Raw genomic sequence first — 11,881 nt, forward strand, 5'->3', positions numbered from 1 at the left:
ATACATCGACTTCAGCTATGCTATTCTCGTCTCTTAGATTGATCCCCCCCGACTGTAGAGCAGGCCTTATGGTTAGCCAGTGGGGTAAAACCAAAGTCCTCTCTGGCTGGCTGGTTTGGTGTGTTTAGAAGTGGAGAAACTCCAGTCTTGGGCTGTAACTGCCATTCTCTAAGCAATTTTCCCACCAGAGGCACCATCATTACAAGAGGCACCATCATTACACTCTCTACTGTGCTAAACTTGTTAATTCCTTTGTTCCTATGTTCGTTCTCTCTCTCTCTCTCACCTTGAACAGGGTCACGGTGGCGCTGTAGCACACGCTCAGGAGGAAGAGGGTGATGAAGACCGAGATGGTGGACCAGAGGCCGTCTAACTCCTTGTCTCCATCCTCGTTACAAAACTCACCTGACACGATCACCTCTGTTGGGGGGAGAGAAAGAGACATCAGCTCCGACTCAGCCACTGTGACAGAGAGAGCTCGGACTGTGTGTCCAACACCAACCCGCCTATCCCCTTCTCTACCCATCCTTCCGTCCCTCCACTCATCTATCTCTGGATACATCCCTCCATCCCTGACCACAAACCATCCATCATTCCATCCCTAGACACACCCCTTCTTCCATTCATCCATCTCTAGATGCATCCATCCATCCGCCCATCCCCACTCACCCCTCCATTCATCGATGACCACAAACCATCCATCCATCAATCCCTAGACACCTCCATCCATTAATCCATGCCTGCACCCATCCATCTTTAGATACATCCATCCATCCATGACCACAAACCATCCATCCCCAGAAACCATCCATTCATCTCTAAATACATCCATCCATCCATCCATCCATCCCCATGTACCCGTCCATTCACTGATGACCACAAACCATCTATTCATCCATCAATCCATCCCTAGACACTTCCATCCATCCATCTATGCCTCTCCACTGCACTCCATCCATGACCACAAACTGCCCATCGATCCATCAATCCATCCTTAGACACCTCTATCCATCTAACCATCTCTAGATGCACCTCTCCATCCATCCATCCATAGGTACATCCATCCATCAATCCATGACCACAAACCATCATCCCTAGACACACCCCTCCACCCATCCATCCACCCACCCCTGCCTGCTGTGATGAAATGAAGGATGCAGAGCCTCCCAGCTCTCATCTCACTCATCCCTTGTGGCCGTGGCCCTACACACTGGCACTGAAGCTTGGCCGCCTGTTGAATTTCTCTGTGGCTTAGTTTCTCTGCCTGTGAAAGGTGGCTCAGGATCCCTCTGAGGCGTGCGAGGTGCCGGGATGCTGCCATGGTGGGGGAGCTCCCTAAAGACCAGGATGGATGGATTTCACACGTGTGCCTCTATGACCCTGCTCCCAGTGTAACAAAACCCCCAGGAGTCACTTCAGATGGAACGCAGCCACCTCTGGGCCTGTTTATCCCGGGCTCTCTTGCCCAGGTGCAGCCTGCAGTTGCCTCGGCTGAGGGAGGTGGGGATTCTGAACCCTGTCGCTTTTATGAACAGAGCCACAAGTATTTTAAGGATGGGATCTCAGGTCTCTCTGACATGACAGATGCTGCTCCCTGAGCATGGTGCCCCCTACTGAGCCCCCTGCCCTAGGGATGTCTGGAGAACAGGTGCATGGATCTGTGTGGGTGCATGTTTGTCTCTCTGTGTGTTGTGTGTCTCTCTGTGGGTACAAACACGACAGCCCAGGTGGGAGGGTCCCTGGGTCATGCCATGTTACAGGTGTGTCCATCTGCCCTGGACTGAGCTCTCTCTCAGCCACCCCCCCACTCTCTTACTCTGTGTGCCCCTGCGCTGCCCCAGGATAACAGCCCTAACACTGCCGCTGCAGGCTACCCCCCTTTCATGCCAGGTGTGAGCTCTGTGCTCGCACTGGTGGGTTTGATTCCTGCACTCGCCCATCCAGCTTTGGGGCTGATACACACATGGGGGGTGGGTGGGGGAAGGTGTGTGAGTGAGGGGCTGGGTAGGAGATGGGGTATCTGCATCATCCGTTCCACCCCACTGCCGGGGCCCCCATGTCACCAGAGCTAGTGAGACTTTAGGTGAGTCCCTGCTTAGTGTGTGCTCCAGATAACAGCCCTACTACTGCTGCTGCTTTGTGGGGGCTGAGCCCAGGAGCTGATTCCTGTTGTGGGGTGTTTGCTGTATGTTGTCCTATCTCCCCCTCCACAGCTGCTGCTGTGGGTAAGGGGTGGAAGGAGACCCCTTAGCCTTCTAGCCAGCAGAAGAGTGTGTGTGGGGCTCAGGGTATTTTAATTACCTTCCCCCACTGACTCTGTCTGGCAAACCTCCATGGGGCATCTGCTCCTCTCTGGGGTGGAAGGGGATGTAGGGTAAATGCTGATCATGATACGGTGCTCCCGTGGGTATGCATGGGTTATAGCCTAGAGAGGATCCCGCCTCAATGAGATGCCAGAGATGGCTTGGCCATCCGCCGATCCACCTACCCTCCATCCATCCCATGGTCCATCCATCCTTATCTCTAACCATCTTCCATATCTTCCATCCATCCACATAGATCTATACCCATCCATTCTCCTACCTCCCCATCCATCCATCTCCAGCATCATCCCTAACCATCCATCCATTCATCCTCACCCATATCTTCCATCCACACATGCAACCCCATCCACTTATCTATCATCCCTTTATATATTATCCATCCCCAAACATCCATCACCATCTGTCCCCATTAACACACTCAGTTGTCCATTCATCCATTGCCATATTCACTCATTCATTCATCCTCATCTATCTATCACTGACCATCTGTACCAGCCCATCCATCCATCTGTCGGTCCATCCCCATCCATTCTCATTTTCCTATCACCATACATCCCATCGGTACTGATCCATTACCATATGCACCTGCCCATTCATTGATTCATTCATACATCCATCTGTCCCCCCCATCCTCAACTCTAACCATCCATCTATGGCCATCCATTTATCCATCCCTTCATCCTTCAGAATGGGTACCCCTCCAACCTTCACCATAGATTTATCCATCCATCCCCATCCACGTATCCATTGGCACCGCACCTGCGAACCATCCAACCATCCTTCCCTCAGTGCAGCGCAGTCTAGTGGGACTGGGTGGGACTCTCAGAACACCTGGGTTCTGTTTCTAGCCTGGTAACGGACGTGACCTTGGGTAGGTCCCTTCACCTCTTGGTGTCTCTGTTTCTTCTCCCTCTTTCTCTATCTAGGTGTGAGCCCTTTGACACAGGGACTGTCTCCCACGGTGTCTGTGTCACACCCAGCCCAACAGGGCCCTATCTAAGCTGGGGGTGGAGGTGCTACTTTAATCCAAATAATAATCTCTCTCTCTCTCTCTCTCTCTCCATCTCTCTCTCTCTGTGATATCTGTTGGTCTATGAGTCCTTCCCTCTGAAGTATGTATGTATCCATCTAGCCATCTCTCTGAACACCTGGCCTTCCAACTGAGCTGGGCTTGGATATGGGCTCTGCAGTATGTATGTGTGTAACTGTCCATCCACCCCCCACTCCATCACTGCTTCTGTGCTGTGTATGTACCCATGTATCTACCCATCCTCCCTTCCATGGCTTCAACTCATCCTTCCTTCTATGGCACCTACCCATGTATCAGTCCATCCTTCCTTCCGTGGCACCTACCCATGTATCTGCACATCCTTCCTTCCATGGCTTCAACCCATTCTTCCTTCCATGGCTTCCACCCACCCTTCCTTCCATGGCATCTACCCATGTATCAACCCATCCCTCCTTCCATGGCATTAACCCATGTATCTCCCCATCCATCCATGGTATATATGTATCCACTCATACAGGCATCCCTCCCTTGTAGCATCTTGGCTCCTCCCAGCCTGCAACCTGGGACCTCGTCCACCTCGGGCGACCCGCAGATTTCACCCAGTCACACCACAAGAAGGAGACTGGGTGTGAGCTCAGACTAGTTCCATTTATTCACTTGTTGTCACTGAGGGCACAGAGATTATTTACAGGAAGCTGTACTGGACAGTGCTAGCAGTGGGGCTGGGACGAGCCTTCTTCATTTACCAGAGACTTTGCTGACGCTGCGTTGGGTGAACTTCATCTGCAGGGCTTCGTGGATGACCATGCAGGTGTAGGTGTCCCCAGTGTTCCAGCTGGCCTTGCTGGCTGTCAGCTTGCTGTAGAGGAAGAAGTTCGAGTCGCCAGCTCCATCCTTGATGGGCTGGGTGGTGATGTATTCCAAGCTCTCGTTGGGTTTGTGGTTCTTCATCCACTGCACCGAGATGTCCTCGGGGAAGAAGCCCTGCACCAGGCAGGTGAGGCTGACGGAGTCTTCAGAGCTGCTCAGCTCCTCGTTGTGGGGGTGCAGGAGGTAGATGCCAGGGGCAGAGTGCCTGCCTACGGTGGGTGGGGACGGAGGACACAGGGGATCCAAGCACATCACTCAGCAGGGGCCATGCAGGAAGAATGATGGGGCATGTGTGAGTGTGTGTGGGGGGGTAGGAAGATCTCCCCTCTGCTCCAGGATGGAGGGGCTGGGGACTGGGAGCTGGTAGTCCTGGAACGCAGGATGGGGGATAGGATGGTCTCCATCTCACATGGGGACGCAAAGGGACCCAGGGCTGGGATCCCAGGTTGTTGGGTCTTCCCCTTAAGGAGCATCCCTCCCCGCTGGGGACTGGGATAGGGGGGTCGCTCCCCTTAGGGACCCTGCTCTCCTCCTACCTGGCTTCTTGGAGATCGATTTGATGAGGGGCGAGGTCAGATTTGAGTGCTTCACTGTGCAGGTGAAGGTCTCTCCGGCCTCCCAGTCGCGGGTGAAGATGGGCATGGAGCTGGAGGCGGTGAAGGTGCTGTTGAACTGCTCAGTGAGGGTCACGGGTTCAGAGGCAATGGACCCCGACTTCTCCCGGGACCAGACCACCTGGAGGCTGGAGTTGCTAGGTAGGTTGACCACCAGGCAGGTGACCATGGGGCTCTGGTTCACATACAAGTTGGCGGGAGACGGAGGCACCAGGAAGACCTGGATGTTGCTGGGAGATGTTGTTTTTTCTGGGGACACGAGAGCCCAGGTCAGTCGCTAGGCCTGGTCTCCCCTGCCAAGCCCAAGCCCATCTCAGTCTCCTCCCCACTCCTCTCCCCCCTTGAGCCCAGCCCGGTGTCCTCCTTCCCACAGGCGGATTTACAGTAAATCACAGGGTGCCCTGGCATGGGGAACCCCAACAACAGGGGGCCCCATGGCCGGGCAGCTGCGGGGGCAGAAGCTTGGTCCTGCCCAGTGGTGGATTTAGAGTGAGTGGGGCCCTGTGCTCAGCTTCGTTTTTGGGGCCCCTCCTTGGGACCCAGCGAAGACCCTTATCGCTGGGGGTCTCGGCGGGCCACTTAACGATCTTTCCAAATATTGTTTGTACCTTAGCTAACTATTGTAAAGTGCTTTGGATAAAAGCACTTTATAAAAAAAATGTTAAAAAATGTGTGGGGTCTGGCCAGGAGTTAGGGCGAGGGAGGGGGCTCAGGGCTGGGGCAGGGGATTGGGGTGTGGAGCGCTTACCTGGGGGAGCTCCCGGTTGGTGCGAGGGGTGGAGGTGGGGATGTGCGGGAATCATAGAGGAAAGGGGGCTGGGTGTCTGCGAGTGTGTGCAGGAGTCAGGGCTGGGTGTGTGTGAGGGGGGGTGCAGGAGCAGGCTGGGGGTTGGGGTGCAGGGCCTGGCCAGGAGTTAGGGTGCAGAAGGGGGCTCAGGCCTGGGGCAGGAGGTTGGGGTGTGGAGCGCGTACCTGGGGCAGCTCCATTTGGTGCCAGGGGTGGGGATGGGGATGTGAGGTGTGTGTGCAGAAGCTCCCATTTGGTGCTCGGGGTGGGAGTTGGATGTGTGGGGGGTACAGGAGTCAGGGCATGGGTTGGGGGGCTGAGTATGTGTGGGGGTGCAGGAGTCAGGGCTGGGGGTGCATGGCCTGGCCAGGAGTTAGGGTGCAGGAGGGAGCTCAGGCCTGGGGCAGGGGGTTGGTGTGTGGAGAGCTTACCTGGGGCAGCTCCATTTGGTGCAAGGGGTGGGAGTGGGTATGTGTGGAGTGCAGGAGTGAGGGCAGGAGGGTGAGGGGGGTGCAGGAGTTGGGCTGGGGTTGTGGGGGTGCTCCCAGCCCCCTGCCCCTGGAGGCTCATGGCAGAGGGCTGGAGGGGTGTATGTGTAGTGGAGTGCGGGGGCCCTGCCTTTGCGCCACTCTGCCCCGATTGCACCCCCTTCCCCAGTGCCCCACCCCCACCTCTTCTATGCCTCCGCCCCCCGAGAGCGCTGCAGCCCCGCCCCTCCCCCTCCCTCTCTCTCCAGGAGCGCCAGCAAACGGCTGTTCGGTGGCGGGGGGAAGCGCTGGGAGGGGCAGGGGCGGGAATCCAGCACGCTCGGGGGAGGTGGTGGGGAAAACGTGGGGGAGGGGAGCTTGGCTGCCGGTGGGGGCGGAGCCTGCAGCAGGAGCCCCTCGAGCCGGCAGGACCAGACGTGGATTTACAGTAAAACCCAGGGGGCCCCAGGGCCGGGCAGCTGTGGGAGCAGCAGCCTGGTCTCCGCACTCCCCCTATGCAGACCCCCAACCCCAACCCCCTGCCGTGAGCCGCTCAGGATAGGGGTGGGGTGGGGCAGGGGGCTGGGAGCATCCCCATGACCCCGGCTCCCTGCCCTGACTCCTGCACCCCCCGCCATACTGAGCCCCTCCACACCCTATGCCCTGACTCCTCCCCCCCACCCCGCCATTCCCACCTGCGCCCCTTGCACCAAATGGAGCTGCCCCAGGTACGCGCTGCACACCCCAACCCCCTGCCTCAACACTGAGCCCCCTCCCTCATCCTAGCTCCCGGCCAGGCCCTGCACCCCAACCCCCAGCCTGCTCCTTCACCCCCCTGATTCCTGCACCCCCTCACACACTCCCAGCCCCCTGCCCTCCCTTACTGCTGCAGCCCCCCACATCCCCACCCCCACCCCTCGCACCAAAGGGGATCTGCCCCAGGTAGGCGCTCCACACCCGAATTCCCTGCTGCAGCCCTGAGCCCCCTCCCTCATCCTAGCTCCTGGCCAGACCCTGCAGTCCAACCCCAGCCTGCTACTGCACCCTAACTGCCTCCCAGACCCTGCACCCCCTGCCCTGAGCCCCCTCCCTCACCCTAACTCCTGGCCAGACCCTGCACCCCACATTTTTTTACATGATGTTTATAAAGGGCTCTTATCCTAAGCGCTTCACAGGAGTTCGCTAATGGCACAAACAGGATTTGGAAAGACCGTTAAGTGTCCGCCGAGACCCCCAGCGATTTTCAAGTGGTCTGTGGAAAATGAGTTTGACAGCAAAACCAATCAAGGAACCTCACTTTATTTCCATTTACTTGCTAATACTTACAGGAGGAGGATGAAGAAAACAAGAATGAAAACCGGGGGCAGGGGAGATAACAGAGAATGTTCCTTTTCTTGGCAGGGTCCCAAGGGGGGCCGAAAAATGAAGCTGATCACAGGGCCCCACTCACTCTAAATCCGCCACTGCCCCTCCTCTTCGTAGGCAGCCTAGCCCTGGGGAGAGTCACCTTCGCACTTGCGGGCATGGGCCTGCTTTGTGGTGGCAGTGCCCTCGTGGTACACCTGGCAAGTGTACGTCTTGCCCGCCAGCCACGCGCTCTGGGGGACACTGGCATTGCTGCGGATGCTGTAGGTGCGGCCGTCGGTGTCCTTCGTGGCAGGGTTGAGCTCACTGTGAAGTAGCCCATGCTCGCCGTCCACCAGCCATTCCACCGTCAAAGCCTTGGGGTAGAAGCCGGAGATTAAGCACACCAGCTGGACGGTGCCTGGGTTGGTGGTGCAGGAGTAGAAGACTTCCACCTCGGGGGCATGGGGTTTAATGGGGGTGGGCTCTGGGAGAAGGGTGACGGGTTAGTTTTTGTACAGACCCCTCCTGAGCCGCCCCCCGCACTCCCTGCAGCACAGCGACCCCTGCTGAGCCCCCCCCGCTCCCTGCAGCCCGGCGCCCCCTGCTGAGCCCCCCGCTCCCTGCAGCACAGCGACCCCTGCTGAGCCCCCCCCGCTCCCTGCAGCCCGGCGCCCCCTGCTGAGCTGCCCCCCGGTCCCTGCAGCCCGGCGCCCCCTGCTGAGCCCCCCGCTCCCTGCAGCGGCACCCCCTGCTGAGCCCCCCGGTCCCTGCAGCACAGCACCCCCTGCTGAGCCCCCCGCTCCCTGCAGCCAGTCGCCCCCTGCTGAGCCCCCTGCTCCCTGCAGCCCGGCGCCCCTGCTGAGCCCTCCGCTCCCTGCAGCCCGGTGCCCCTGCTGAGCCCCCGCTCCCTGCAGCACAGCGCCCCTGCTGAGCCCCCGCTCCCTGCAGCCAGTCACCCCCTGCTGAGCCCCCCACTCCCTGCAGCACAGCACCCACTTTCCAGCCCTCTGCCCCTTTCCCTGCATTGCAGTGCCCATCGCTTCTCTTGGCGCGGTCTCTCTTTTCATCCCTCCACCCTTCGGTGCCTCCACACCCAACACTATCTACCTGCCCCCATTCACTCCCATCTCTCTGAGGTGTCTCTCTCCATCCACCCACCCACCCCAGCGACTCCATCAGCTCACAGCACTAGCAGGCTCCCATCCTCTCTCCCTGCAGCAGTCACCAGAGCAGGGACCTGAGAGACCCCCAGCCCCTCCCTCCCTCCCAGGCCGCGCCGCGCCGTCCCTACTTGGGATTTCCTTGGAGATGCTGGAGCTGGTGGGCTGGTGCTGTACGGTGCAGCTATAGGTGTCAGACTCCCAGCTGCTGGCCGGGACGGTGACCTGGCTGCTGAGCGAGTAGAGGCCGCTGGAAGGTTGCAGCACGGAGGGATAGGTCCTCACGCCCGAGGAGCCGACGTTGGGGCCCCATGTCACGGTGACCGGCTCGGGGAAGTAGCCTTTGGCCAGGCAGCCGAAGGTGACCTGGGAGGTGGTGACTTCGCCGGTGCAGGAGGTCAGGGGGAAGACAGACGGGGCCGTGGCACTAGCTGCAAAGGGAGAGAGAGCGAGGCCATGAGACACAGCCCCACTGAGCCCTGCCCCGCTCCGTGCAGCACAGGCCCTAGCGGGGCACTGGGGCAGCACTCAATGCCGGGGGAGAGCGTCCCTTAGCGAGCCCCACTCTGCTCCATTCACACAGCACAGTTTGGGGTGAGACTGTTGACAGTTGCAAGGTCTTACTAATGTCTGTGTGTAAGTGGGCGCCTGAGATAGGCTGCCCCCCGTCTTCCAGGGTGTGTCACAGACTGAGCAGGATCAGGGCCCCCAGTTCACTTGGTGCTAAACAGACCCAGTGTGTGATCGGGGCCCCATTACACCGGGTGCTGCAGAGAGACACAATGACAGACAGTCCCTACCCCACAGAACTTACAGGCCAAATAGGCAAGATAAAGGAAGGGTCAGAGGGGAAACTGAGGCAGAGAGTGAGGAAGGGACCTGGTCACAGCAGGTTGGTGGCACAGCCAGGTAGAGAACCCAGGAGTCCTGTGTCCCACCCTCTGCTCTGTGGACTGGATGATGCATTGTGCTGTGCCGCTGGTCAGCAGTAACACGGGTTGATTTCACAGAGTGGAGGGTTGTTCCAAGTAATTTGCACTGGGTTGCTCCTGAGGGAATTAGGTGCCGAAGTGGCAGAGAAATTCCCCTTGGAGAAATCACAGCATCTGCAGCTGGAAAACAACCCAAGTTTTTGACCGGGGAACTGAAATTGGGAGACACTTCTGGGGTCTCCGAAAAAGTGTCATGCCACTAACGTTCGGGTTTTCAGGTCTCCAACTGAAGACATGCAGAAGTTATTCTGGCAATTTTAGCTTAGGTACGAATATTAAATGTTATATTCTCATTAGGCTCCTAGGTTCATTGCTAACATCCTCAGCCCCTAGTGGCCAGTTAGCAATTCTGTATCTCAAACACACGTCGTTAGAGTCCTGAGAACTCACTTGAGACACCGGTAGGAGGGACTGGGACTGTCCAATTGAACCCGGGACATATGGGCCCTTTGGGTTAGAGTTTGGGTTATAATTATACATGGGGAGGAGGATGAAGGGTTCGCGGTTAGGGTTAGGTGCTGGGGTTAAGGGCTATAGGTAGCTGGGGTAGAATTAAGGGCGATGGTTTAATGGTTTGGGTCAAATACCCTTCCACCCTCAAGTTCAATATTTGACGTGTTGTGATTGGATTTCTAGCCAATTTTTCAGCCATTCAACCTTCAGATACCAACCGGTTCTGCTGCCATTTCCCAGAGGGAGTTAGTGAGACTCTTGGGTCCTATCCCCACGGGGTCAGTTTGCCACGATGACTCAAAATTCTGGGATACTTGTGTGATGGAGCAGGGACTGTCTGTGTGGGAGATGGGAGAGCCAGGGAGGATTTTAGGTGAGAGACAGGTAGTCAGCCTGTAACATGAGCTAGGCCTGGGGGAGGGGAGATCGACACCTCTGCCCGGGAGCTGGACAAAGGAAAGAAGCTGAGGGGAGAGGGTGGGGTCAGTTTTCGGTTTGGGAGCTGGGTGGTGGGATTGCAGGGGAACCTAGGCTGGAATCCAGACACCCTGAACCCCCAGAAAGGCCACATTGAGGGGTCCTGGCTCTGAACATGAGCTCTGCTGTAGCCTGTGTTCCTGTTGTCCAATAAACCTTCTGTTTTACTGGCTGGCTGAGAGTCACTGTGAGTCCCAGGAAGAGGGGTGCAGGGCCGGACTCCCCCACACTCCGTGACAACTTGATACCCAACTGGAGACACAGAAACCCTAGTGCTCAGAGGGTCAGGTGGGGAGGTTCGGGTTAGAGCTGGGGTTATGGTTAGGGGTATAATTGGTTGTTAGTACTTGTATCACAGTGGTCTAGAAAACCCAATTTAGGACCAGGACCCATCGCACCGGGAGCTTTACAGAGAAATAACAGTGAGGACTCTACTGATCCCAGCACCATTGCAGCCTGAGCAATCTAAAGTCAGGGTTCGGGGGATAAGGTTGGGACGTTGGGGTTAGGGGTTAGGGGTTGGGTTTGAAGAGGGGGTCAGAGTTGGGGGTCAGAGTTAGGGAGGAAGGGTTAGAGAGCCGGGGTTAAGGATGAGGCTAGGACTTTAGGGAAAGGGGGAGGATTAGGGTGTTGGGGTTAAGGAATGGGTGCATCTGTCGAGGGTTAGGATGCTGGGGTTAGGGTCATGGTTAGGGGGCTAGAACAGAGTTGGGGGTCTAAGCAGTTGGGTTTAAGGTTTGGTTTAGGGTCATAGTTCTGGGGTTAGGGTAAAAAACCTTCCCTCCCCCAAACTCAGCAGTCGACTGGTTATCACCACCCCTAGCTCACGACCTTCCTAGCCAGGTTCCCACTCAAGAAACCACTCGGATTCTAACCAATTGGGATGAAGATTTTCTGGACACTTTCCCAAACTCTGCAGGAGAAATCTCCCAAGAAGTCCAGCTGCCTCACTTTCTAGGTGCCCAGAGCTGAGGCGCCTTGGGGAGCACTTACCGGGGTCTGCATCTCCAGTGGGGTTTAGCCGGAGATGTCAGAGCTCGTTCCCCCGGAAAGGAAGCCCAACGCGTCTCCAGCTGAGTGCGCCGCAGAAACGGAGCCAGCTCAACTCAAAGGCCAAGCTAGGAAGCTGACCCCTGAGCTGTTGCCTCTGAGCTGCCAGTTACGTCCAGCCCCAGGCAGCCGAGCTCACATCTAGCTGTGCTGGGAATCCCCCCGCCCGGCTCTCAGCATGGAGCATGAGCGCAGAGCTGCTGCAGGGAGGCAGGGCCGGCTCAGGGAGACGCGTTCCTGCACTCGCTGAGGTCAGGGGGTTCCCTCTGACCAGGGACACGCCAAAGGGGAAATTTGTGCCTCAGTTTAGAAAGTTTTTGTTTGCAAATAT

The 11,881-nt window shown here is 57.4% G+C and overlaps 1 gene segment (V, D, J or C); it reads right to left on the minus strand.

Annotated features, from left to right (window-relative positions):
• Nucleotides 1–4,055: 4,055 nt before the first annotated feature.
• Nucleotides 4,056–10,893, minus strand: LOC120380852. The segment is given in 5 exon segments: nucleotides 4,056–4,412; nucleotides 4,740–5,066; nucleotides 7,579–7,902; nucleotides 8,710–9,009; nucleotides 10,848–10,893. Coding segments are annotated over 5 exon segments (1,338 nt in total).
• Between the last annotated feature and the right edge of the window lie 988 nt (nucleotides 10,894–11,881).

Source organism: Mauremys reevesii, linkage group 13 (genome assembly GCF_016161935.1).
Source record: "Mauremys reevesii isolate NIE-2019 linkage group 13, ASM1616193v1, whole genome shotgun sequence".
In the NCBI taxonomy this organism is placed as follows: Eukaryota; Metazoa; Chordata; order Testudines; family Geoemydidae; genus Mauremys; species Mauremys reevesii.